The 27,993-nt window shown below is 37.6% G+C and overlaps 1 protein-coding gene across 2 annotated transcripts; it reads left to right on the top strand.

Annotated features, from left to right (window-relative positions):
• Positions 1-55: 55 nt before the first annotated feature.
• On the top strand, positions 56-27,910 carry DENND6A (DENN domain containing 6A). 2 transcript variants are annotated; one of them, XM_057373391.1, is made up of 22 exons: positions 56-1,023; positions 2,306-2,475; positions 3,558-3,609; positions 9,204-9,242; positions 9,349-9,391; positions 12,089-12,201; positions 13,159-13,239; positions 13,598-13,703; positions 14,830-14,909; positions 16,325-16,387; positions 17,034-17,089; positions 17,442-17,564; positions 17,742-17,837; positions 19,913-20,007; positions 21,773-21,838; positions 21,926-21,990; positions 22,367-22,456; positions 23,142-23,195; positions 23,274-23,383; positions 23,926-24,028; positions 25,507-25,581; positions 26,041-27,910. In XM_057373391.1, the coding sequence occupies exons 1-22, from the start codon at positions 970-972 to the stop codon at positions 26,170-26,172; spliced, it is 1,866 nt and encodes a 621-aa protein (XP_057229374.1). In that variant the 5' UTR covers positions 56-969; the 3' UTR covers positions 26,173-27,910. The 2 variants fall into 2 exon arrangements, with proteins under 2 accessions (XP_057229374.1, XP_057229373.1); XM_057373390.1 differs by lacking the exons at positions 56-1,023; positions 2,306-2,475; positions 3,558-3,609 and adding an exon at positions 6,731-7,036.
• The last annotated feature ends 83 nt before the right edge of the window (positions 27,911-27,993 follow it).

The following is a 27,993-nucleotide window of genomic DNA, read 5'->3' as shown; positions in this document are numbered from 1 at the left end:
GAGGGGACAGGGGAACGGGGAACGGGAAAGGGGAAAGGGGCTGCTGCTCCTTCTGGAAGGGCTCGGCTGGGACTTGTTAGCACGGGGCAGGCCGCTGAGGTGAGTGAGCCCCGGCCCCGTGCCGTCGCTTTGCCCTCCTCATTCTCAGCTCTGTCCTGGTGGGGAGGGAGGGGACGAGCGGGGCCCTTATAAATAAGGGGGAGGGAATGGCCTGAAGTTGTGTCAGGAGATTAAGGTTGGATTTTAGGAGAMGGTWYTTTACCCAGAGGGCGGTCGAGCAYTAGAATAGGCTCACGCAGGAAGTGGTCAGGGCCCCAAGTCTGCCAGAGTTCACAAACCCTTTCAGCACAGKGTGGSATTCTTGGGGCTCYCTGTGCAGGGCYAGGAGTTGGACTCGATGATCTGATTCCAACTCAGATTATTCTGAGGTGAAGAGCGGAGCTCAGAAGAGGAGCTGGGGTGACACGTTCTCAGCAGAGCTTGCATGAGAAATTGCAGGAGTCTCCTGAACATCCTCCTGCTTTTCCCGTGCTCTTCTGGTCGTTTTATGATCCCAGATAAAAACCTAAGGAGCCTGCAGTGTGGTTTGAGGTGTCCTGGGGGTTGGCAGTTGGTGCAGGGGACCCTTGGAGCAGTGGCTGCAGGGACAGGTCTGAGTGGGGTCACTGGTGCTGTTTCTTCCCTCAATACATCATGGGGCATCATCCAAGGTCATATTTATGCCCGTTTTTTAGAAAGCAAGGAAAGGTCACTTGTCAAGGTCATATGGGAGGCTGGTGCCAAACGAGTCTCTCCAGTCCGAATACATTTTTAATTYCGTCATTCCCCGTAAAGCAAACAAGTGGAAATTGTTTGATATAAGAGATGTTGGGGTCATGCCAGCACTATAATTACCCTGTGACAAGGTGTTAGGATTAGGGATACAGAAGGGTTCTCTGATGGCAGAGCTGACAGCCGTGGAGCACTGGAATGGAGCTGGGCCAGGCAGTTCAGCAGTGGATGAGGGGAAAAGCAGCAATGGAGGTAAGACAGTGCAGTGTGTGAGACAAAGCACGATTGCTGTGTTCTTAATTCTTAGTTGTAGCACAGTAAAATCTCAGGGCTGTCTTCATTTTTTTCCCCTTYCTTTTTGACTGCACTGTGTTTTGGGGAAGGAGTGTTGATTCATAACAGACTAGTTTTCTTCCAACAATCCAGTGAGAAAAAGCAAAACTAGGCTGTATCATCTGTGTTTGAAACAAAGAACTGAAATCCAGGATTAAAGACAAATCTCATTTTGTGAAGACAAAAACAATTGATAGGTGGAAGCTTTAGAACTGTTTATCCATAATTTTAATTCTGACAGGAAGAAAAATCAAGCAAAAAAAAAAAAAATACTGCACACTATTTCATGGCTTTCATCAGTTYATGAGATTGTACTACTGTGATATTGTAATTTACTTTTAGTGAATTTTTTAATAAGGGGAGATTCAGTGTGGCTGTTGCTTACAGCACACAATGTGCCATAACAAATCAAAGGGGAGAAGGGGTATAAAAAGAAGATGGAGAAAGTGAGAATAAATTTGGGTCTATTAGTAGTTCTATTTGAGGGAAAGGGTTGCAAAAGTAGAAATAATTGAGAGTGCTTGGAAATTGCAAAGGTGTAAAAAGTGGGAACAAAGGGTACTACAGGTATTGAAATTGAAAGAATGTTTATGAGAGCATTTTTTRTATTTTTGTGTGCATGTTCAATGGAGAAAGGAGACTGAAAGTAAAATTAGAGATGAAGAAGGTCTATTACCATATACAGAGCCTAAGAGAATCAGGTAAAATAATAAGCTGAGCAGTGGATACCTTTTTCTGATGTTCTCGGTGTTTTTAATAATATAACATAACTACGTCATTTAAAATGTAAGCCACTGGCATATTATATTTTCCTGAAGCCTTCTTCATCCCCTGGAGAAATCCCACTCTGACAGTTTCACGGGGAWGCAATGGTATGTGCCAGCTGCCTTTCTAGTTCTCTTGGGCACTGCCAAATGGCTCATGTAACGACTGAGCTGTACCCACTGCTCATCGAGGACATTAATTTGAGCCTTCCTTCTCTGCACGAGTGCCAGCTCCTGGAGGAGCTGCATGCGTGTGGTTATCCCTCAGCCTTTTTAACTCTTGTTTCAAATTGCCTGTTAAGTTCAGTAGTTACCAGCAGCAGAATTATCGGCTAAGATGAAAATACAGAAAGCAGCTGCGTTCTGAAATAGGGATACCATTATTGTATGGGTATTTTATGAGGTGTCTGCTGCTTACCAGAAAGTGTCCATTCCAGAACTGTGGAAAGCAACAGGTGGATGAAGAGTTYTGTGAAGTGCTGGGCCACTGTGCTGTGCTCACAGGAGGAGGAGAAAGAGGAGGAGAGAGGAAGTGTCAGTTCCTGCTTCGTTTCTGCAAACGCTGMCACACAGCTGAACCAGGCAGAGCATTTCGCAGCCATGTTAGGTAAGGGCAGCAGCATCGCTCTGTGTCTGTCCTTTTTCCGGGCAGGAAGTCCATGGAATTGTTATGATAGCCATYATAGCTGAGGGCAGAAAGAGCCCGCTCCATAGCCATCTTGGATAAGGGAAAGGGAGCCGAGGGGACCGTCCATTTGTTCCCTAAAGAGCAGGTGTCTGTTTCAGGAGGAGGAAATGCAGCTGAGGTAGTTTATGTGCAAACCTGAAAAACATCTGGATTTTGGCTTGGGTGTGTTGAAGTCTTAATGACTTGATGAAAAATGAGATCTTTTGCTGAAGGAAGCCTATTACAAATTCTGAGCTAACTGTAACTGACTCAAAAAGAAAAACACTGAGCATAATTTGAGCCACCTCAGTGCTACATTTCTGAGTATTGYGCAGCGGTGATCTAGAAAGCTGCCAAAATGATTAATATATATCAGCCTGAGTTTTCAGTGCAGAGGTATGAACCAGTCGCTAAGTGGGAGATGCTGATTCCAGATAAATTGTTACATTTGGAATGACTGAGGCTTGCTGTATAGCAGAAGTTCAGTTTGTAGTATAAAAATTAAGATGCAAACTGATAATGGAAGCAGAATAAACAGGTAAAGAGAAAGAGATGCATGGTTTTCTATTTAGTTCTCATCTCTGAAACTCACTCATCAGCAATTTATCCAATCAATTTTGTATTGATTTTCAGAAAYAGAACAAATTCCATGTATAATTGCCATACCACATTTTAAAATATGACAGTCTAAGAAGGCTTTTAATGCTATATAGAGCAAYGTGGAAATGAAAAGCAAAGTTTGAACTGTTACTTACATCTTACATATCTTTTGCAAAACAAACTTGCCTYGTAAGTAGCTTTTGAAACATTCTGAACTAAGCTGTCAGAAAGTAAGGAACTGTTTCAGAGACATTTTCTCTAGTGTTTAAAAAAATTATTCTAATTGTCACCCCAGATTTAATAATGGGSTTACACTTTTTTACTTTAGTGCTATTACTGTTCTTTAGTTTCAGACTTATTTTCTGTTCATGATCTTTTAACTCTCTGACTGTTATGTAAAGAACAATTACATTGTCTTTCAGCATTAATTTTGAAACAGTAAGCGACTCAGCCAGTTTAATCCTCCCTTGTAAGGTAGGCTCTCCATTTATTCCATTTTGCTTCAGATCCTTCCCTGCTTCTATTTCTAGTATGCATTAAAAAAAAGACACTTGTATCCAGTACACAAATGAGTGTCTTGCCAACATAACAATTACAGTAATGTAATACATGTAGTAAGCATATACTGAATATACTATTYGATTTATGTTATGTGATAAATATAAATGTGTTATACAATGATTTAAAATATTTATTTTTATGTGTTATATATYCTATCTATTTATAYATACTATGTACATYGCATAGTATGTTGATGATRTGTGTATTTGGTATATATATGTAAGTGTAATGTACCAGGCATACCATKAATAYATGTTATGCTAATAAATAACTAATTTTACATGCAGTGTTTCTTCATTTCAAATAAAATCAAGCAAGTTGATATATCTGGCATTTCCACTGCCTTATCATTTTAGCTGAACATTGTCATCATGTGACCAGCTCTTATTTGCTTTTCTGTTAATATATCAATTAAACAGTCAATATTGACATTTTGAAATGCTTGATRTTTTCTGTGGCTGTTTGAAAAACAGAAAAGATGCTTTAAAAATACTCATGACTTTTGTGTGTGTGTGTGTGTTTATTTGTGTTAAAGTAATGTATTTAATAGATCAGATCTAATTTTCAAATACAAGTAAAATACTCCTTTAAACCAAAATCTCAAGGCGGGGGATGGAGGGGGAAGGTGAGATGAGCAGATGATGTTTATGCAGTTCTTTGGTGTTACTCTGTGGATGTGAGCAGTCTGCACAGTCAMTCCCTGCTGATGCTGATGGAACCTGGCCAGCCAGCAGCCAACACAACATTTGCTGCTACCTGATAGAAAGCATCCTGCTGAGAGAGGCAGGAGAGAGCCATGGAGATCACAGCTGTAGGAGCAAGATAGAGCATGGAAGAAAGCAAGGCAGGCTCAAACAGGGAACAGTTGTGAATCTTTAGAGCCCAGCTGTCCCACATGGGCCTTTCTCATTTTTATTCCAGCAACTGACATCACAGGGCATGCTTTTTCTAGAAGTCTCTCTTGTCCAAACCCTTCCAAATATTAACAGATGGTGTATTCCTACAAAACAAGGCAGAGTTCCTGGAGTTTTGTAAGGGCGCATTCCATGTGCAGAGCCCTAGTGTTTCATGAGGCTTTATTGCAAGCTGTASCAAAATGCTCTCAGTTARTAGGTTCCCAACTCTGAAATCTGTCTTTTGTCACGCATTGATACTTCATTAAGAACAAGGCAGTCTCAGATGTTTTTAAATGTTATGATACATACTGAAAATTTTTTATTCTTTTCTTTAAGGTACATTCTTTCTCAACTGAAGAAGATAATCACATTTTATCAAAACTAAAATGTTTTTGTAATGGCTAGGTGAAAATCTCCCTGAACCAGTGTTTCCCTGGTTATTGGGAATATCTCCAATGGATGAGAATCCTTTCTTCAGCACTTTTTGATCAAAGATTGTGTGTCTGCTCTCTTAACTTTCTACTGCCAAAAGATTATTTGTTAAGCATTAAGTGGAATTCATTTACTATATAATGAAATGAGCAGAACATATTACCCTTACTAARTACTTTATTCTTAATATTTCACACATACTTGTTATTCACATGAAAACTTACAAATAGAGGTCAGCAAAATCTAGGACATGCATGATGATAATAGCTAAAATTTTGGTTTGCCATGAGARCAAGAATATAAACAAGAAAAAGTATAAAAATATAAACAAGGGAAGGCTTAAAAGAAGCAGTGAGATGGAATCTTTTCTTAAACCAAGTGATAAAAGCTTTTGGCCAGGCCCTATTTCAGTCCTTAAATGGAAACAGCAAATGAAATTCCACTGAGAGTCATTGTGCTGAGTTTAACTTGATTAAACTCAGTCTTAGTCATGTCTTTTTTTGGATAGCAATCTTTTACAGAAATCAGGAGTTAACTACTTGAAAAATTTGTGAGTCTTGCATGGTGYCACAGTAAAATACCTGAAGCAGCTGAAGACAGCGAGAACCTTCCTTTTCAGCCCTGCCTGAAGGCTGCACACTGCAGAACCACATTCCTATCTCAGTTTGTATCTAACATTCACTTTGCCACTAATGGTTTATGATAGCTGAAGGCCGCTATATCTTGAATTATTACCATGATAATTTTGTGTGTTACAATTTTGTCTGAGTTGTATGTTTGTTCCTCCTTTGTCTAGAAAATTACTCTAATGATCAAAGCATACTTCTAGCAGTTTGGTTTTGATAGATAAACAAATGTTAATGGACCTTAAGGAAACAGTGCATCTAAGGAGTCAGAAATTTCTTTTATGTATGTATAGATGTATTATCTTGGTTTTAATATTTGCAGCTCATATTCTGGAGAAAAAATGGCATGTAGTGATTCAGGTAAGCTGCCTGTGTGCATCTATTGCTGCTGAAGCTGTTCTGGTAGCAGTAGCTGTTCTAGTAGCGAATAATTAAATAAAAAGAGGTCAGGAGTTGGGGGGGCGGGGCATGCATGATTTTTTTTTGGTTAAGTAAAGTAGTTATTTAGCACTTTTAATCTACAAAGTGTTTCATAATGAAATATAAATAGCTGGCGGACTGTGCTAAAAGAATATTTGAAAGCTCTTACATTATTAAATAAAGAGCTTGGGCTTTGGCTAAGGCACTAAAAGAGGGTTTAAGAGATTTGGATGCTTTTTTTATTATCCCAGTTTCCTGTGAGGGTGAAGTTATCCAGCCATCAGCCGGAGGGTTATTTCCATCTCCCTGCTGAGCGGTGCTCAGCGTTGCATAGGAAACGATGGACATACGCCTGTTAATTGCTTGGCGGCCACGTCCCCGTGCAGGTGCTTTGGCTAACATGTCAAAGAGAAAAGAAAGCTGACTGATCCGTCGCCTGCRGAGCTGTCCTGACGATCACCCCGCTCGGCACGGGTGGGCCGGGCTCCCCGGGGCTGGGTGCGGTGTGTGCAGCCCCGATGGAGAGCTYCTTTCCCTTTACCGAACCGCGGCGCCCGCCCGCTGCCCGTTCGGAGGGGCCGCACCGCCGCCCTTCCCCGGCGGGCCGCGSGGGGGCGCTCCGTCCCTGCCGCCGCTCCCGCCCCCCCGCTCCCCGCAGGAATGGTTCGGCCTCCCCGCCGTGCCCGCTTGGCCCCGCCCACTCCGGGCGGCTCCGGGGGGAGCGGGCGGGGCGCCGCGGGTCACGTGACTCCTCGCGGCCGGGCCGGGGTCGGGGCCATGTCGCGGCGGGAGCGGGGCTCGGAGCCGGGGCCCGGCGGCGCCGGGGCGGCTGCGGAGGATGCGGCGCTGGCCGAGCCGGAGAGTCCCGACCAGTGCCTGTCGCTTCTGCCCTGGGACCGCTTCTCCGCCTGGCTGCACTGCGTGTGTGTGGTGGGCTTCGACCTGGAGCTGGGCCAGGCCGTGGAGGTACGTGCGGCGGCGGGCGGGGGGCAGCGCTCGCCCCTCAGCCTGCGGGCTGCGGCGGGGCCCCGCCGGAATCGGACGCTTCCTCTGGCCCGGTGTTGCACAGTGGCAGGGGAAGCTCGGCCGTGCTTGAGGAAACGGGATTGTGCAGAGCCCCAGAGCAGCGAGCGGGGCAGCGCTCAGGGGAACCGGCCCGGCTGTCCCGGGTGAGGTTGGTGATTTTCGGGCAGCCCTTCTCATGGTGCTGCTTGTACAATCAGCGGGCTCTTGTAGATGGTTTTCACCGCTTGCCGAGATTTTGTGTGAAATACATCACCGGCTTTCTTTGCACACGAATGAGCGCTGATTGCCATGATATCCGGGTGTTAGAGTGTGGTAATAGGGAGAATGCGAGYGGTCTTCATAATTAACAGCGTTCTCCAGGTCGCTGAGGTGTGCGAAAAGATTCTCTACAGGTGTGAAGCGTTTTGCTTCAGCACGAGCTACGGCTGCTGCTGCCAGCTGTTTGTGCCCTCTGTGCAACAGGCAGGGACAGCTGTGGCACTGCTTTGGGAATGCACGGGGAGCTCACAGTGCTGGGAAATGGAAAGAAGAATTATCATTTGGATCAGTTTCACATCCTGTTTCACCCTATTCACCATGTGACTGCGAAGCAAACGCTTGGTCTTCAAGGAAAGTGTCTGTTTCTTTCTCTCTCGTTAAAGAGGTGCATGGCAGACTACTACAATTCAACCAATCCAGCTATWATCATATGTTAAATACATAACTGTTGGCCATAGAGAAATGCAAATAAAACTCGAGCATACTGTGCTAATTTTCTGAGTTCTGTTCCCTTGAGGTTATAAGGTGGTGTTAACAACAGAGAAACGTTTCTRTATAACCTGTGACTTGGGCAGCTGAGGGAGGCACAGCCTCTGACCTAGCTCCAGACTCTTCTTTGACAGTCATGTKAATTTAATTGACTGGGTACATAAAATTTAACTTAAAGTGTCTACAGAACTAAGGCCTGTTTTTTTTTTTGGTAGGTAGCTGCAGGAAGAATAATTAGCTTTTAGTCTTTCTGGGAATTCTGGGAAGAAACACCTGCTAGTGAGGAGGAGTATGGATTCAAGTCTGTATGCCAATCTGCTGACTAGATGTGGATAATTTCAGCATCATTCAGCTACTGAAAGAGTTCCTTTTAGTGTGCTGCTTAGCATAAGATAGCAACGGAAAATACTAAGAGTTGGAAAAGTGRTGGTGATGGATTTACTGCATACAGAATGCAGGTGTCACACTCGTGTCTGTTTTCAGCTCTTGGTCCCATCTTTGGAAGCTCTGACACCTTTAAAATATAATCCTGGAATTTATATTAAATTTTCTTTGCTTGCAAGCTAGCCATCCATTTCAGTAGTTTTGGAGTGGGTTGTGGAGTTTTTTGAGGATCTTTTTAGCTGAAATTTAAGTGTCTCAGGTCTGTYCTCTTTCCTGTATATTCTGTTCTCACTTACTTGCATAATCACTGAATTTGTACATCCTTTTTTCAGTAATGGTGCTTCTGCATCTTACATTGTGTTGCATCATTTTTGATTTCTGTGTTGTGAAAACTAATTACATGAATTTTTTTCTCTATAAGTGCAAAAATTACTTTGAGTGTATTCCTTGACCTTTCACAGTTGGCATTTGGAGCCAKTGTTCATCCTCTGAGAATTAGTGTCAGTATAGAGGATGTTTTTTGGTTGAATTTTGGTTACTCCAACCTAACTTTGCATTGCCACAGATTTCAGACAATAATATGTTTTTGCTTTAAATGTAATCACCTACTGCATTTTGTATGAACAAGTTAAATCTAAAAGATGTAATCTTGCTCTCCTTTGAGACCTTTTGCAACAAAAATTTCAAGTCCATTGAATGTACATTCTGAATATACATTTTTAAATGTATGTGTATGGTCTCTAACTGGCATCCAAAATACGTTGTAAAGGTGGATGATCAAGAAAGCTTAAAAGCATATAAAGATAAGAACAGGGATATTATTAATAGTTTACAGTTGAAAATGAAATTAATAAAATGTAAAAAAATAACACTAGACAGGTATCTGAGGGTTGTATTGTTAAAATATTTGATGGAAACTTACTACTTATATTCAGTTCATTTTCAAATAAAATATTGCTGTCTTTTTTTCCTGTAGGTAATATATCCTCCACATTCCAAACTCACAGATAAAGAGGTAAGTTATGGTTGCTATATATAATTTGGTTTTAGTTTAAGAAATCTATAAATCTATTATATCTCAGGAATTGTAACAGCTCTCTTTTCTTTTCCTCACCCTTTAGAAAACCAATATTTGCTATTTGTCTTTTCCAGATTCTAATTCAGGTAAGTGCTTCCTTCACTCTATAGTTGTCTGTTGTTTGACTAAACTCTGTTAAAAAAGATAGAATTTGGCAGGATATATTTGGGGCTTTAGATCAAATAYGTATTTATATATCTTAATTAATATTGCAATGCAGAAATGTTGCAGCTAAGTATAAATATAAAACTGCAACTGTCTGCATTGCAGTAAGGTCTGAGGAGTCTTCTTCCGTTTATGTAAGCATGTAAGACCTTCCAGATGACATTTGTTTCAGAATACTTGGCAAGTAAAGAATGAACATCTTAATCTTGCTCTTTAAACAAAATAATAGTATTGTCACTGTAGAGAGGAGAGTAGGCATGGAAYTTGAAGGATTTAATAAAGCAAATTGAAGTATATGGCATCTTCTTCTCATAAAGGACTAAATGTGTATTTTCTAAGTTCATAACAGTGATATTAACTTTTAAATTCAGAAGCATTTAGAAAGAGCAGTTGTGAAGGGAAAAYCTCAGCTGTCTTCTCTGTTCTTGCTGTGTCTGTGGCTGTGTGTGGTCCTGCTTGTTAAATTAKTCTTGAAACTAAACTTCTGCTCTTCTGCTGCCAAAGAGAAATTGGGGCATGTGGCTGATGGGTTGGACCAYCTGCAAAAAGATATGGCAGAAGTACAGACACTTTCTTTCACATTTGTTTCTGTACAAAAATCAGAGCCCGCAGTACCAGCCTTGTGCCTGTAACTGCGCTGACTCTGCTTTTGGATGCTCTGCAGTGTAACAGCTCTGACAGGGAGATGCAGATGTGTGCTTTTAATGTGTGTGAGCTCTTTCTTACGTAATTTACAAAATGCTTTGGCTGGTTTTTCCTCTTCGTTTTAATGTCGTTAAAATTAAGATATGTTCTTTGTCCTTGCTATTCTGTATGTAAATAGAGGCAGAGCTTCTTTCTGTTATTGAAAGAGGAGATGAGTTAACTGTATCTTCTAAGTACTCTCATGTTTATGGTTATAAATGTCTTCAGTCTTTAAAAGGTATATTGAACCTACAAAATCATGTATTAGGACCAAAGGTTTCTTTCTTAAATTTTTTTTTAGTGTATTTTTCCAAATATAAGTGTAGTGAAGTTGCCTTAGGCAGAATAGATATATGTAAGGAGAKTTTACTTTCAGCAGGAAAAAAATCCCACTTTCTTTCCTTTTTATAGTATTCTTAATAAGAACTGTTGGTTCTTGATCATTCTTGGTAGGTTTAAGTTTCAAATTACATAGAGAGGGGATTACCTGTGTAAAACCTGCCTTCCACAAATGAGCTGGAAGTGTGTCCTATCTGTGAGGATTTTTTTTTTCATCATAGGCCTTTACATAAAAAGAAAAGCTTTATGTAAGATAGCAGGGAAGGAAGTTGTTAGCTTGCAGCTAARTTAGAGGTCAGTCTTCCTTAAATTTTCATGGCTTAAAAGGTTARTTGAACTTCTTTCTTTCATAACTACAAAGAGTTATTATTCTAGTACTTGTGGCTATGAATTTAGAGGAGAAAATTGATTTATTCAGCTACTAGACCGCAACACTTATTGTTGCTTTAAGCTGAGTTTTCCAGTAAAGTCATCTTTAAAATAATGGTAGAAGGTAAAAGCTTTTACCTTCCCTGCATGGATAGTTGAAGAAAGAATAGACGTTTACCAATCTTTTCTGGAAGAGCTTGTTCTCATATTCTGAATGATATTTCCACATATTAATGATTAAAGGTAATTTACTTTTAGGTCTTCTGTGTCTATGTTACTATAATAGTTTGTAGAGTATATTTTTTTCTTTGGYTGAAGGAAACTAGCTTTGAAAAGTTGAAGCAAATATTTAGTGCTGTGTTACTGGCATGTGATGTGGTTTTTCTTATTACTGAATCCATGTTGCTGAGCACTTGCTTTCACTACCTGTTTGAATCAGATGGTTTTCCCATCATGCGATGTTTTGCTACTTTTGGTTTTGTCGTGGTGCATTGAGGGTTTCTGACTGCAGCTTYAAGGGGTGCTGAGAGTCAGACCTGGGTGCTCTGTGTGTGTCAGTGTTGATCTGCACAGCCAGAGACTCAGACTGCGGGGTTGGGCTGTCTGTGCTTGCTGTGACTGAAAGAGAAGATGAAATTAAACTTTCAAGTCTGGCGAACAGTTCCCTGAAGAATTAGTTACATTTTTCTTTAAGAAATTAATTTTGACAGAAATGAAGGAAAACTTCACTCCTTGAGGATGTTGCTGGGAAGTCCTATTCAATTTCACTCAGTTTTCAACAATTAGCTTTGCAGCTTTCAAAATGATGAAACCTAGACCTGCCTGGGGAGTTCAGATCAGCATAATGCATTCCTACAGTGTGACTTCTGTAAGAACTCTTTGGTATCAAAAAAGAGGCAAAGTGCAGCCATTTAGCAGAGAAATTACATGGTTAGGATGATCAAAACTMTCCAGGCAGACCAGTGAAATGGGCAGTATCAGCAGGAGAACAGCCATTAGTTGACCTTTTTGAGGACRTAAGTCAATGATGTTTTTCTCCTTGTTGCAGACAGTGTATTTACTGTTGCCAGAGATGCCAAATTGTTCATGTATAAAATTATAAATATATAAATGGTCATAATAGCAATGCAAGATAAATGAACCAAAACTCTGATACGTCTTTGACTATAGAAAAGGCTCAAACTCAGAATATTGTCTGTTTGTTGTTTATCTCTTTCCSCATGTAGGTTGTCTTGGGGATACACAATTTTGTTTCAGATTCCGACGGTCTCCTGGAAGGAAGGTCTCATTGTGTTGTTTTCTGGACCAGTTGGATAGAGATCTACCAGTTTACTTAAAGGTTGGAAATAAGAAAAAATGAAGTCAAATTTATTTTGGGTAATGTTAATTTGTGGGTCTTCACCTTTAAATGTAATGAGAGATCTCTGAACTGGGCGTCTTCAAAGTCAAAGCTCAGAAAATGTTTATTTTAACATATTATTATAATTGTAATAATAATTAGTTTCATTAACTATTCTTTAARTTTTATTAGTATGGATTTTTTTCATTATTGGCTAGAAACCTGTAGATCAAATTGTAAGAACCATTATTTTTGTGGAAACATAGAATGCTTTATAACTTCATTTAAAAAAAAAAAAGTCTGAACAACTTGCTGTTTTGCTTGGTTTCCGCCCTACACTTTTTGAAGATGGAGCAGTTACCTAAAAGCAGTAGTGGCCAAAAGTTGTTCTCCTCATGYCCACGGGGAATATTGAGGCCTCTGGGAGTTGGATTCTCAAACTCAGTTTAGTTCTGTTTATGTGGCAAATACTTGAATTCCTGTTTGTAGGAAGGATGAAGCTGATGTCTTGTCTTTGAAGTGTGAGAGCATACTTCCTTAATATTCCAAGAATCTTTTGTAAAACTAATACTTTGAAAGACTAGGTTTAATCTCTTTAAGTCAGGGCTTTAAGGTTTTTAACTGCTAAAATCTTTTTCGTGCTACTTTGCAGAATTATAAATGTTGATTTATTCCTCAAGAAATTATTTCTATTTTGGTTTCACMGTGTGTCAGGAGAATGTAGATACAAAAATAGTAAAGCCAGAAAGGACAGCTGTTTCCACACACTGATGTTTTCTCTTTGAAGTATTTACTGAAATAAAGATAATACTAATAAACACAGTAATGCTTCTAGTTTATTGTATGTAATCAACTTTGCAGTTTGCAGGGAAATAGGCTTTTAAATTGTGTGCTGAATTCTTCAGAAAGGAGGGCAGTATCAGGTGGTTGTATTGAATTCTTTCCTTTCTTTTGCAGAAAGATTCAGCATATTATTATGGCTATGTGTATTTCAGACAAGTTCGAGACAAATCATTAAARAGAGGCTATTTCCAGAAGGTAATTTCAGTTCTTTTAGGAAAATATTGGTTTGGAAAGTAATWATTTTTCAGTGACTGCAGAGGAACAAGAAAAGTGTCTTGCTCTCTAAGTTGAGACTAACTAAATTGGTCTAATTTTACATCARTCATGCCATATTCCAGCTCTGCTGTCAGAAGAGAGAGTTTTGTGTCAGTGTTTAAAAACAGAAAGTTGGGAAGTTTTGGAGTTGTTTGTTTGCAGTTTGTCTGTAGTCAGATGTGTGGTTTGCTTGCATGTGTGAGAAAAGTCACACCTGGTATTGTSTGAGGGTAACAGGTGCAGCAGAACTGAGGGAAAGTGTTAACTTGAAATTCTGTTTTGTTACTCTTTATTCCAGTCCCTGGTCCTCATCAGCAAGCTGCCTTATGTCCATCTCTTTCGTACCATGCTTAAGCAAATAGCACCAGAATATTTTGAAAAAAGTGAAGCTTTCCTGGAAGCAGGTAGTGGTCCTATAATGTTGTTCTGGAAGAACTCTTCTATCACATACTTCTTCTGGATAAATAAACAGCGCTGTTGTGTTCTAGTTTGTGATTTTGTCTTCTTGCAGAGTAGAGGGTTGAAATTTTAGCAAACTGRCTTGACTTGTAGATCATTGAACAGAGCTATTGAATTCTGGATCCTCCCTGGCGGAGTTGGGGGTCCCCTCCCTGGGAGAGTTGGAGATCCTTCYTGAAACACATCTAGGATTGTGTGTGTTTCAGGACCAGCTGTTGAGCTCAAGGAACTGATGGCAATCCTTAGTTTGTGCTCTTCACCCYCCTAGTCCTTTTGGGTAGTCTGACAACATTTACTAAGCAGCTGTACAAATGTCCTCTTGCTTGAGGTTTGGTTTTTTTTTGTGTGTGTGATTTGTTTGATTTTGAATGGAAAAAGCAACAGAAGCACTGGTAACAGGTACCTCAGCCAAACTGCAGAGCTGAAAGAGCTGGAAAAGGACAAATAGAAAAGTATTTGCTCTTGGCCTGGAAGAGCTCTGGTCTGTGTACTGTGCCTGCCCTATACAATTTTCATGTCTTTGTGTTTTCACTGAGCAACATTCTGTGTAAACCATGAAAGAATTTTATTTTTCAATCACCTGTTTTCTTGAGAGGTTGTATTATGAACAAAATAAACTCTGCAGAAACTATGAGATACACCTATTATATTCATAATGGTTTACAAGAAAATGCTGGGAAACTTTCTAGCCAAGCTAGAAACCAGCTTTTTCCTTAACTGCTGGTGTGTTTATTGGTTCTGCAGTAGCCAGTGTACATAAATGTAGGTGTTCTTTTCAAAGTTTTTTTAATACATACTTTCATGGTTTCTCAGATAACATTTCTTTAACTAATTTTAAGTCTCATTGCTACAAAAAACGGAAGACCAGAGAACACTGTTTTCTTGAAMTGAAAAACTTTATAGTTCTAATGGAATAATATATAAAAATTGACCAAAAGGCTGCAAAACTTGTTCAGTGTGATCAAGAGACGAGTAGAACTGCTGTGGACTATTAGCATTAAAGTTGCAGTGTACACAAAGGTGACTGATCATGGTTTATAGCTTATAGAAACTGTTGTATTTTTCTTTCAGTTTGTAGCGATGTTGATCGTTGGCCACCACCCGTTCCAGGGAAAGTTCTGCAGTTGCCTATTATGGGGGTTATAATGAAGGTAGGTACTCCTGCACTTGTTCTTCTCTGAGAGTGTTTTCCTCACTCTTTACCGTAGAGATCCTCACTGCCTTGGTCCTTATTTTCACTGTCCTATTCTTCCAAACAGGAGTAGATGTTTACTGCACTCAGAGTGAAGCTCTGGGAGATCTTGATTAGGTGCTTTGATTGGGGGGAGGAGGGCAGGATCTTTTATGGTGCTTAGGTTAATATTTAATTTTCTAGATACTAAAAAGTGATATTTCAGTATAACTACTAATTGCAGTGTCTGTATRATCCCTCTGGAATTTGAATTCTGGGAGACTTTAGTGCTAATTGTATTTGTCAAATTAAACATAAAGTAGCACTTCAAAATACTGACATTTAAGTTCCAGTCAAGCAGATTAAATACATTGATGAAATCATTCTTGTTCCTTGAAGTTGATAAGTAAAAATCTTTTTTGGCCCGCACACCAGAAATAATTGCTTGTGCTGTTTCTAATTTTGGATGGAAGTGAAACATGTCTGAAGAAAGCTATTAAAGAAGTTGTATYTAGTGCACAGGGAGGAACTGTAGAGTTTAAACAGTGGTTAAGAACTGGGCCTCTGGGAGTCATAACATTTTCATATGAAATGCAATTAAATGGATTTGTTGAAATCAGAGGTTACAGCCAGAAGCACGTTCTCAACAGAAACTCTCAAGTTTATGGTAAGACACATGTACATCACTGGGAGAGAAAAAAGTTTCTGAAGCTGTTCTGAAAGCAGAAATTTAATGAAACTTGATGAGTGTCAGATATGTCTTGTTTGGGTTTTGCATGAATTTATCTCATCAATAATTCTTACTCATGAAAGCTGTAATTGCATTCCTAAACAGAATAAAGCCATAATTACTGCCCAGTGATACTGTTCCTGTTTTTTTACATTGTTTGGGCAGTTTTAAGTTTTGTGTGTAAATGGCATCTGTTTGTGCATACCAGCTTCCAGTATGATTGCATTTGTAGTACTCAAGATTGCAGGTGCAAACTGTGAGGCCAGAGATGTATACTTGCGATCAGACTATTTGGATTCTGCCTCACTCACCAGGACATCTTGATGTTTTAGGAGAAGATTTTTTTCTAAAAGTAATTCTTACCATCTTAAAACTCCAAGACCTTATTTCAGATCATTCTTTCCAACATTTAGAGGTATTTTTATTGAAATTACAGTGACGGTTTTGACTAATTTTAGMAGTAGTCTCTTTTTTAACGAGTATTATTTTCATATTCTAGTATTCAATTTGTAAGTGGAAATTCTGTAGGTGGAAATTTTRTGGGGTAAATAAGCATCATGCTGTAGTATATCCTGTTTAAGCATTACAGATTGTCTCTAAGTCAGCATTTAAGTGTCTGCTGGATTCARTACAAGGGAAAATAAACCTTTCTTTTTCTTTCCAAGTTGCGGATTCCAACATATCGYGACAAGCCTGGAACAACACCGATAGTGCAGAATATGCACCAGGTAGAGATTAGATACTGATACTGTATATAACCCCAGACAAAGCTAGAGATCTGYTTTCATTCTTTCACTTTAAACTTGTTAGAAAAGATTGGTAGCAAATTGTCACATACTTTGATAATAATGAAATCCACAGTCTATGAAACGTYGAATGGAGGGAGTCCAGAGTTGGATTCTCCATAGAAAGGATATTCTGACCTAGTTACCCTAAACAGGGAGARATATCCAAGTCCTGAAAGAAGACAGTTGGCTGACAAAGTTACTAACTTGAACATCCCTTTGGCAGGATGTTGTGATGGTTTGGGGGTTTTCTTGAGGATGAATCCAGAATTAAATCTTTAGCCATAGAAGATGGGTACAAAACAAATCTGTCTGTGCCTTCATGTGCAGTTGTTTGAAATTGCTTCAGTGTTTCATATCTTTTCCGGACTGAAAGTTATATGCCTGCAAGTAGGGTGTCTGTATGTGTCTTGGGGAAAATCTTGCTCTTAGAACACAAATAGTTGTGGAAATAATGTACTACTGCAGCAGTACATAAATAATTAGGATATATATACTGTCTACTGTCTGTAAGCATTTAAGGGAAACCATTTCATTTAATACCTAGGTGTTCTGATGACTAAAAACCAAGCATTGCGATGTCTTTTAGGCAGATGCTCAGATCTCCATGGCTTTACCGACTGTTCATGAAGTAGATCTTTTCAGGTAGGAGTTTGGACTGATTGATTTCTAGTTGTGAATTCCCACATATCAAAGATATGTGACAGCTGTGTAACACATCTCACAGCTTGCAAGCTTTATTTATCAKTGTTGGTTTTAAAACTATTTTTCTGTGAAGTTTGTTTAAACACAGTTTAGACAATATGCAGGCTGAAATTGCAATAAATAAGTTAATTAAATGTTCCATTTTACAAGAGTATTTTATGTTTTTCAAAATACTATTAAAATATTTTTACATATTAAAATACTTTTCARTTCCTTTTTACCCCTTTATTAGCCAGAAGAAATATGTATTTTATGATGTCAAGCATATTAAAATACCTCAATCTGTTTTTAGGTGTTTCTGTCCGGTGTTCTTTCACATTCAGATGCTTTGGGAGCTAGTGCTGYTGGGAGAACCACTTGTTGTGATGGCACCATCACCATCAGAGTCTTCAGAAACTGTGTTGGCCCTTGTTAGGTAAATGTAGTAGAGCTTCCTGACGAATTATTGAACAARTCAGTGTAAGATTTCAGCTGAGTGGACCTTCATTTGATCTGAGTGTGATTACAGATTACAAATTTTAGAGTTGCTTGTGTCTGTCATGAAGGTTTGCACTGAATACRTAACCAAGCTCATCCTTGGTGTACCTTGCAGCTGTATTTCACCACTGAAGTACTGCAGTGATTTCAGGCCATACTTCACCATCCAYGACAGTGAATTCAAAGAATACACAACTCGCACACAGGCCCCGTAAGTAAATCAAACTCTGGGCAAGATGTTGCTCAAAGCCACTCGGAACCATAAATTTGTGTTGAAGTACTGTTTCACTATTCTGGATTTCTGTCATTAGAGAATCAGGTTTAGACTCTTTTGTTAATAGGGTTTATCTCACAGAGTGCAATGATTAGCTGATTTGATTTTTCACTCCAGTTAGATAGGACAAAGAAGTTATTAAACAATGCCATAATTAAACTAGGCTTGAGTTTCATAGGATTCTTCTCCACAGAATAAGTAAAACTGCAAGTGTGAATCCAAGAAAAATTCTTGCTTTTCTATAAGTGTTTGTGCAACACCAGCTCCAGAGTAGCTCCTTGGGAAATCCTGCTGTAATTGTTTTCATTTTTAATTGACAGCTAAACAAAGTGGCTTGTAGAATTCAACATCCATACAGCTGTTTTGTAAACCTAAATCAGTTGGTGTCCTAGTTGAGACAATTTGAAAATCAAATATCTCTTCAGTAAATTTGTTAGCTTATTATTGTAAATAATTTAGAGATTAATCTTATTTTTAAGAGTGTGAATGTACAAAACCAGTGATGTTTGAAACTGCTTTAAGGAGACACTTTTTCCCCTTTATTTTTTTTAAATCCTGCTCTTATTTTGAGACCATACATCTCCAGTATTTATTAATGTAACTTATTTAAATGCCTCTTGGTCTGGAATGGAATGCATTTGTTAGATTCACTGATCTTTTAATAGATAAATAMATTTCTTCTAGTATCAGAACAGGCAGAGGTTGATGGTTTGGATTTTTTGTTTGTTTTGTTGGGTTTTTTACTGTAGTTTTCCTCTCAATGGATATATTGCCAGAGATAGAGCAGTGGAAAAACACATAAACATAGGCAATATGTTTTAGATTGTGTTTCATGGGAATGGTTATGTAGTATGTAATTTAGTTTCTAAGAATAATTCAAGGAAGAATTTGGTTAAACTTTAGTTAACTCATGTTCCAAAATTGCATCCACTCCTCTGTAGCAAAATAGGAAGGTTGGTCACTATCTAAATCAGTATTTGAAATAGAGCTGAAATTGCTTTCTTATAGAAAACAAAAACTTGGAAAGATTGGAAATAGATTTTTAAAGCAGCGACTCTAAGAAGGTGAAAAATCTAGATGATGCCAATTCTGTGTATTTTATTACCTTACTAAGAGGGGAGCAGGGAAACTCAAGGATAGTGTGCAGGAACTGTTAAATTTTGGGATTTTTAAGGCCAATCCGACAAAATAATAACATATTTTTGAGATGGCAGTTTCAGTGAGACTTTTTGCTGTACTCCTTAGCTGACTGTAAAATGGATGGCAGCCACTGTATTGAATAGTAGGTTCATGTCTCATCATATACGTGCTATAAATCCCAAATTTTGCAGGCCTGTGCTCTTTCTGCCTCTTGTTCTCTGAGTGCCCCTGTGCACCCCCAAGCCAGAAGGCAGGCACAGAGCAAACTAAATCTGGCAGGGTATGAGSTGGGGCACAGTGCTGTTAATGTGCTTGTGCTGCATCACTTGATAACTGCTGCTTAAAGCAAGTGGGATGTTGAGTGTCTCCTTTTCTTAATGACATGCACATTCAAGTACTAGGAGTTTGTTATAATCAAACCTTGAAAAGTGGCAATTTGTCTTTTGAATATGAGTCAGATTCCTGCTCATAAAAAAAAAAAAAAAAAAAAAAAAAAAAAAAAAAAAAAAAAAAAAAAAAAAAAAAAAAAAAAAAAAAAAAAAAAACAAAAATCAACAAACCAACACATCATGAAACCCCAATAACAGATAATGCGCTGTTCTCACCATTGTAAATGGACAAAATTTAGCCAACTGTTTAATCAGATTCTGTCATTTTTATTCTTCACTATCGTTTGTACTTTAAGATGCCTCTGTCTTATTTTCTAAAACTTTAGAACTTAGATAAACATTTGTGCTCTTACGTGCAATTTAAAATGTAACTTAAATACCAAAGGATAATAATTTCAAGTTAAGAATTCCAGTTGACCTTTTATATTTGCTGAGGCAGAAGCTCTTGCTATCATATTTTAAATATTGTCATTATTTTTCTAGGCCATCTGTCATTTTAGGAGTGACAAATCCCTTTTTTGCTAAAACACTTCAGCACTGGCCTCACATTATCCGAATTGGAGATATCAAACTTCCAGGTAAAGTAAGAATATCTTCTACAATMCTGTGTGACAGGATATAATTATGTGCTTATTTATTTACGAGTGTATGTAATTATGTTCYATTAATTTAGCTTACTAGTAACTAAATTGTGATGGATGTAAATCTGTCAAATGAAATTAGACTCTTGACTGCTCCGTGTCTTGTCTTTCCAAATCAAGTACATTAAATGCAAAAGGTAGTAATGCTAATTAGTAATAATGTTCTACATTTCACAGTGTCCTGATTTTGTATCTCTGCCAATAAGGTATTAAAATGAGACATAATATATTACTGATGTTTATTTCAGTCTGAGTAGAATGTAATAAATCAGTCACAGCCAGTGCAGAACACAAGACCTGTSTGAAAGCTAAGTTTGAATTTTATATATAAAAGGTTGTTGGCAATATTTTGATGATATATTTCTGGCAATATTCCAGTAATTATTAATTGTTCAGTCTGGATGATTCCCTTACACGATTGAGTAGAATTTTCATGTAATCTTTGGATAACATGTTAATTGCCAGCCTGTAGTAAAATGCTGCACCATTCTAATTATTGTATCAAATTCCTGAATGTAGCTGTTTGCTGTGGCAGGTTCATGAYGCTTGCTGTTGTGACAGTGGGAATTCATAAATATTCAATTAAGATAAAACAACATAAAATTAATTTTTGTAGAAGTTAATTAATTCAGAGTATTCAGAAGTTAAATTTAAGGATGATGTACTGTGTTCAATTTAATTTGTCAAGATTTTGGTTTRCTTTTAAGTACCATGTCTGTCTATGGTCAGAATGCCTGTGGGGGCTTAGGGTAGTGTGGGGAATAATTATTTGACTCCTGTGTAGTTAAGGTTTGGAAATAGAGTATTAATTAAACTCTGAAAAGCCATATAAACAGGTGGCCTTCTAATCTGATATATAGTTTCAAGTGTGAAATCCTGGTTCTGATGTAGCTATGGGAAATGCTTAGTCAGGAAGTTCTATAGATATATCTGTCTGATCTGTTTTTAAAGTTATACTTTATTTCTTTAGAGACGAAGAGAGGTCTTCTGATTATTTTTTTGTTGTTTTGTGGGTTGGAGATTTTTTTTTTTCATTTTCCACCCACTCTGCAGTTTCAATTGCAATTTAACTGTTATTGTTTCTGAAGTTGAGCATCCAAATAGATTTAGGAGGAAGGTTCTGCTGAGGCTGCAAGACYGTTAACAGGGCTTAGGGTCTTCTAATTTATCCTGCTCCAACCAGAAAAACAAAATTAAAGCCCTTAGTAATGGCCTATGACAAAGGAGACTTAAATTCATTTTCTTACAACATTTAATCCATGGCAACTATTTTATTTTCTTCTACACAATTTTAGTTTTGCCAAGTTACCAAAGCTTATTTTCCAAAAGCATTTACACTAAGGGAAACAAAGGAAGATAGAATAAAAATAAGAAATAAAGAAAACAATTATTCACTTCTGTATATCTGTATGTTTTATTCATTTGCCTGCTTGGATTCAGAGGGTCATCATTTGGCTGATTTTGTTTGTTTGTGGGTTTTTCTGGTTCATTTTTTGCTTGTTTATGTTTTTGTTGGTTTTTAGGTATTTGTATCTTTTCACTTCATACAAGGGTTCTCTGTTGAAAAAAAGTTTATTTGCTTTTATTCATGTGTTTGCTGGATGTTTCTGGATATATGTTTGGATTCATGTCAATGTTTCTAATGTTTCTTAGAATATTAGATAGTCTTCAAGTAAAGTGCTTTCATGTGTGCTTTTGGCAGGTGAAGTTCCAAAGCAGGTGAAAGTGAAAAAACTGAAGAACCTAAAAACTTTGGACTCCAAACCTGGTAACTTCAGAGTTAAATTGCCAGCATTTTGATTTTAAAAGGCATACACTGTTGCTCCTTTGGCTATATGCTGCTTTTTTTCTTTAGGTGTTTATACCTCTTACAAGCCATACTTGAACAAAGATGAAGAAATTGTTAAACAGTTGCAAAAGGTAATGGTGTAGGTGACTTCCTAAGGGTAACAGGTTTGTGTATTTTGTGTACTGTTGTAGCATGTTTTCATTTAAGGCTGCACTTGGTGTAATCGAAATGAAACTGGGTTCTCTTTCCTTTGCCCCAGCTCATAACTAAATATAACAAATATGATGATAAAAAAATCAGTAATTGCAAGGGCACATATCTGTACAAAAGGACTGGATGCTATGACTTTCCTTTCGTGGTTCACGGTAGGAGGTGCTGTGTGTGGGCTTATGGCAAATGAATACAGAAACACTGCAATAAATATTCATGAAAAGTAAACCCACCACAACTACCTACATAACTTTGGAGTAACAGACTGACTGTGTTTTGTTTTGTTTTTTTTTTAAGGGAGTACAACAGAAACGTCCTACAGAAGCACAAAGTGTGATACTTCGGCGATATTTCTTGGAATTGACAGAAAGCTTCATTATTCCATTAGTGAGTTCTTAAACTRATGGCGTTTTTACATAAGAAATAAGGAGTAGTTTTCCTGGAGTTACCCTGACAAAGTCCAGTAGCTATCCAGTGTAGCSCTGGAATCAACCCTGGGTCCAGTACTGGCTCCAACTGGTGATGCACAGCTGCCTCCTGCTGTTGCACCTGACTCTTGGCAGTGGCCCCACCCAAGTTTAGGCTCTGGCCATGCTAGTGCTGTGGCCACAGCTCACGGTGTTCTGKGGGTTACTTCTAACTCTGATGCTTGGGTGAACGACTCAAAAAATCTCTTCMAAACACTTGATACAAAGAGTGGTTACTGTTTGGAATCACTCGCGAATATGAAGRTACCTGTGGACTGTTTCCAAACAAAAGAGATTGTTTACCAGAGGCTGAAGTTCAGGATATAGATATTCCATGTGTACGTTTGCTTCCTGTCCTTCTTTGCCTCATGTCCTTCTTGAACTTTGCTGGCTTAAAGTTCTGGAGTTGAGAAATATAATCTGTGTAAGATAAGCTCCTTCTTGTCTTCTCATGTGGTAAATAGGTACAACCCCACCCTGTGCTAACACTGAGAAGAGAAAAGCTGTGGTCACAAGCAATAAGTAAACACACACGTGGACTGTAATACGTGGACAGTATGTTTAATACTGGTTATGCAAACAGCCTTTCCTTTTCCTTTCCCTAGGAACGTTATGTGGCAAGCCTAATGCCTTTGCAGAAATGCATATCACCCTGGAAGGTAAGGAAGCATAATTTCAATGAGCTGGAAATTGGTGATTAGAGAAGTTAAGGTCTACTAAKTTTTTTTTCTGTCCAGAGTCCACCACAGTTGAGGCAGTTTAGCCAAGATGACTTCATGAAGACACTGGAAAAGGCAGGACCACAGCTCACCTCAGGATTAAAGGGAGATTGGATAGGACTTTATAGGTAATTTCTTTCAACACCATAAAAAATTATTTAAATTAAAAATGATGAGTAGTATTAATCCAGTTTYTTTCTGAGCAAACTTACAATTTGGATTAATTTGAATAAGACTTTTTTTTAGAATATATGCTTTAATAGAAATTGATAATGCTAAGTATACTTTACTTGCTTAAAACTGGTTTTCTGTTAACATTACAGGTTTCTGTAGATCAGTGTTATTTATGGTTTTATTTCTGGCTCTAGCTTGATTCCTCCTTCCAGTCAAACACAAACATAAAAATCAGGCTATTTCAAACTGAGTCTTGATTTTTTTTCCTTACATTTTTGTAATCCTTATTGTGTTTCAGACGTAATTCTTTRCGTTCTTTTCCCAATCCTTGTCTTAACAGAAACATCTGTTAATCTCTACTTCAGAATATTGTATCTTTTTGAAAGTAAATGGAGAARGGGTTCTAATATCTCAATTATAATTACATTTGATGATGTAGAAAACACTGTTACCAAATTATACTTAAAATATATATTTTTCTTTGGTGTTTTACCAGGCATTTTTTGAAATCGCCAAACTTTGACGGTTGGTTTAGGAGCCGGCAGAAAGAAATGACACAGAAGCTAGAGGCCCTTCATTTAGAAGCACTCTGTAATGAGGTCAGAAAAATGTGTGCTTATGATTATATTTATCATCTTGTAATAAAAATACAACCTCCCACAAGTCAGTTTTATTCCTGTTTTCATAGGCTGAACGTAAAATTGTTGACAGTTTTGTGAATTCTGATCTAATAAAACATGATTTTGTTGAACAAGTACAAGGTGGAGCTAACACAGTGAGAACAATATGATATACAGTTAACTTGTCATAACAACTTTCATCATTTGTAAAACATGCCTTTAGGACTCTTTGTTTTGCTGTGTATTTTAAAGTTAAAAACACACACCTACCCCCAAAAAAACCCTTTTTCCTCTTATTTGATAATATTATTCTATTCAGCTTCCATTCTTGGCATCCTTGACAACAGTGTATTTTCAGTTGTGATATAGTTTGTAGCTTTGAAGATATAAATTCAGCAAATTTGACATTTGAATTGACAGCTATTTAGATAACRTTAGTAAATAAGCCTACTACTGATCCACAGTAACTGAAAGCTGAGAAGTGAAATCTGTTTATATATAACAAAATGCCACATAAATATTTTTAGGTTKTAAGATCCATTCCTTAATTAAGAAGCCAAAGTGGGTGTCAATATAATTTGAGCTGGAACAACTGATAAGAGAATGGAATTGCAAGAGGAGAAGACATTGTACAGCTAGAGGGGGAATAGGAAGAACAAAAACAAAGTCAGGCAATGCCACAGCTTTAAAACAAACAAACAAAATTGCTCTSGTTATTTTTCAGAAGCCATTTGTTTTTATCCCTCGCCTAGTCAATTCCCAAACACCACAATGTAGCAAATCCAAACAGATTATTCAAATAAAACAGCTGMAATAATTTGCAGGTCAGTTATACAACTTAGACTCTATCCAATGGCATTTGACATTAACTTAATCAAAGAAAAGGAAATGTGTTACAAATTTGTTATGGATTCTGCTCCTTTATTGTTACTTCTTTTGATCCACAAAGAAATGTTTCTTTGTACATGAACAAATGTCTCTGTGAGGTGAGTTGTAAGGGGGTAGGGGAACAGAACTTCCATAAGAAAATTCTCGATTCAATCTTACTAGCTAAAATCTGTGATCTTCTTTAATGCCCTAGAAACAGTAAGCACTGCCTTGAACTACTTTAATATTGCATTGTGCTGGCAGTTCCAATTTGGTAATCATTCACTGCTAATTTGCATTTTAGATACTCTTTTTCAAACTAAGCCTGTTTGGCAAGATTTTTTTCCCCATTAATTTATTTGTATTGTGTTCATGTGCAGGTTTGTTGTTACGCAAAGTACTGGGCAAACATGCAAATAAAGCAGATTTTTCAGTTCACAGTAAAAACAGTGCATGAATAAAACGATGTTAGCAAATGGCATAATAAGGAAAATAGCTTTTCTGAACATCAGGTGTAGGTTAAGATTGCTTTTGAAAATTACATATCTAATCATAAATATTCCAATGCTTTAATTTTTTTTTYATTTTAGAACTTGGTTTTCTGGAGTCAGAAGCACACTGAGGTAGAAACAGTGGATCTTGTCTTAAAGCTAAAAAATAAACTGGTAAGTAACTGAATTGAACATGATGTAGCTACATAAAAGCATGTACAGTTGTTTTTGCAAGCGAAAAAAATGAAAATACTCTTCATGATCTAGGTAGTTTAAAGAGTCAATCTTTCATTCAGGCTTTTAAAACAAAACCAGTTAATTTCAGCCATGCCTGAAAAGTTATTTGGCTTCCCAGCATCATCCGGCTATTATGGAAACATTGTATTGCTGGGKTTTTTTTAAACTATTTGGATGGAATCCCCAGGGAGAAAGAAAACCAAATTTTATTATTGAAAGTCCAAATCAGTGTTGCTCTCACTGTTGTATGGTTGCTGAGGAAGCCTGCTGTTGTCCGAATTGCTACTCAGCCAGCAAATGAGGAATTAATTTTCCAATTTTTCTAATGCATGACTGAGATTTCTTAAGGTAAACTTGCATTTTTAGTAGAAATCATGTTTTCTGGTACCTTTGCAGTTGCAGGCTGACAGAGAACRCCTTCCTGTGAAAACTGACACACTGAAAAAGCTGCAGACACACATCAATGAYATTATACTGGCACTGCCAGATGACTTACAGGACATCTTGCTCAAAACTGGCACAACATGATTTCTACTGGGTTTTTTTTGGTGCAGAAAACCAAAAGGCAAGTAGTCTCCCAGAAGACAGTGGCTTACCAAGTTTGGAACGCAGCTCTAAACAGCACGTTAATAACACTACRAATGGACTGTACTAATAGTATAGCCCACTATACATTTTCACTATTTTTTCCATTTTAATACCAATGCAACTAAAGGGATTCTTGTGTCTAATAGTGTTTGAAATAAGTGCTCTTAAAGAATAATCTGTGGACATATGAAGCTATGCCACAGTATAGGACTACAGTGCAGTGCTGGCATTGCAGAATGTTTTCCAATTGGTGCTGCTATACCCAATCCTACTCAGGGGTAAGCAATATTGATCCTGTACTGACCTGTTGATGTAGTATCTGTTTGTTTTTTCTTTCTTTTTTTCTTTTAGTTTTTAGCTAGTGAGAARTCCAACTGACATATTGGGTGACTTGGCCAGAATACCTGGTAGTTGAGAAATTTTASTGGTAAATCATGGCTTTCAAAACTATTTCAGGAACAACTGAAATGATCAGATCAGTTYCTAACTTTCTGCATTTCTCCTTTTTACCATCTTCCCAAAATGACACTAATTTAGCATCTTTAAAGAAGAGAAGGCAGCTGACAAAAATTTCCTGAAGGGAAGTCTCATTCACTCAATGTCAGTTAATTAGGATGCTCTTACATGCCTTAAATAAAATAATTACATACTAATTTGTGGTTTTAAACTGCTGACATCCAGGATTTCAAGTGGATCACTAGTGTAAATGTAAGCATGCAGTGTTCATCACAGGAAATAAACACTGTGGTGTTCTMATAGGGGTTTTAAAATCAGTGATTTTAGTAGGGTTGGCTGATACACAATCTGTTTCAATTGGAGATCATACCAGTCAGCTCCTGTTATAATTTTCGACTTAATTATTTTTGGCTTACACCAGTCAGGTGTTTGAGGAGGTAATGAGGCTGGAGGAAGAAGATGGTGGCTTCAGCTGAAAAAAGCCTCTGGACAGATCAGACTGGCAAAAAAGATTGTAGCATGAAATTATTCTTAATATGGACATACAGCAGACATGCATAAAGAGCAATTTCCTCTTGCATATTAAGCAACAAGAATGGGATGTTTTATCTTCTTGAACAAGTTTCAGTGGTATATAAGAACTCAGCTGCTCCACATGCARTGCTGTACTTTGACCAGTTTCAAGTAGAGTAAACATAATGCTATAGTGTACACATAGCATATACTTTTATGTCAAGTGGATCACAGTTATTAAAACAAAACATTCTGCTTTTAAGTGCTTGWATAAAATTTTTTAAAATTTATGACATAATCCTGCTATAAGAATATGCTTTTGTATAACARATATTTCATACCATCTTTCTAAAAATGTCTTATTTAGATATAAAGTGTCACAATGTTATTTTTATGAAAATAATGTATTTTAATACTGTTATGTTTTGTATACAATTACTCATGACCAAAAGTTTAATGTATCTATTATGTTACTTAAACTATACCACTTCAGCGTTAATTGCTAACTTGCAATTTTTTTTTTTGCACRCCCTGATGAAAAGCATTTCTAATCCAGAAATTATTAAGTGGCCTAAATTTCATACCCTAAATTATCTTAAATATTTAACCTGGAGCACTGTATAATTTCTTGGAACCATATCAACTGGTAACAACTATAACTAGCACATGACTGCAAATAAGTATTTTTTTAAACAAAAATAAAGAGTTTGATTTTTTTCTCTCTTTGTAAGTTATGTGACTTAGATGATGGATGTGTTTGGTTTGTTAGGTTTTTTCCCCTCTCCTGTGTAA

This window comes from Malurus melanocephalus, unplaced genomic scaffold, assembly GCF_030028575.1.
Source record: "Malurus melanocephalus ecotype Western Australia unplaced genomic scaffold, MMel_1.1 scaffold_196, whole genome shotgun sequence".
NCBI lineage: Eukaryota > Metazoa > Chordata > Aves > Passeriformes > Maluridae > Malurus > Malurus melanocephalus.
Note: the sequence above shows the minus strand (reverse complement) of the source record. Positions and strands in the feature narration are given on the sequence as shown.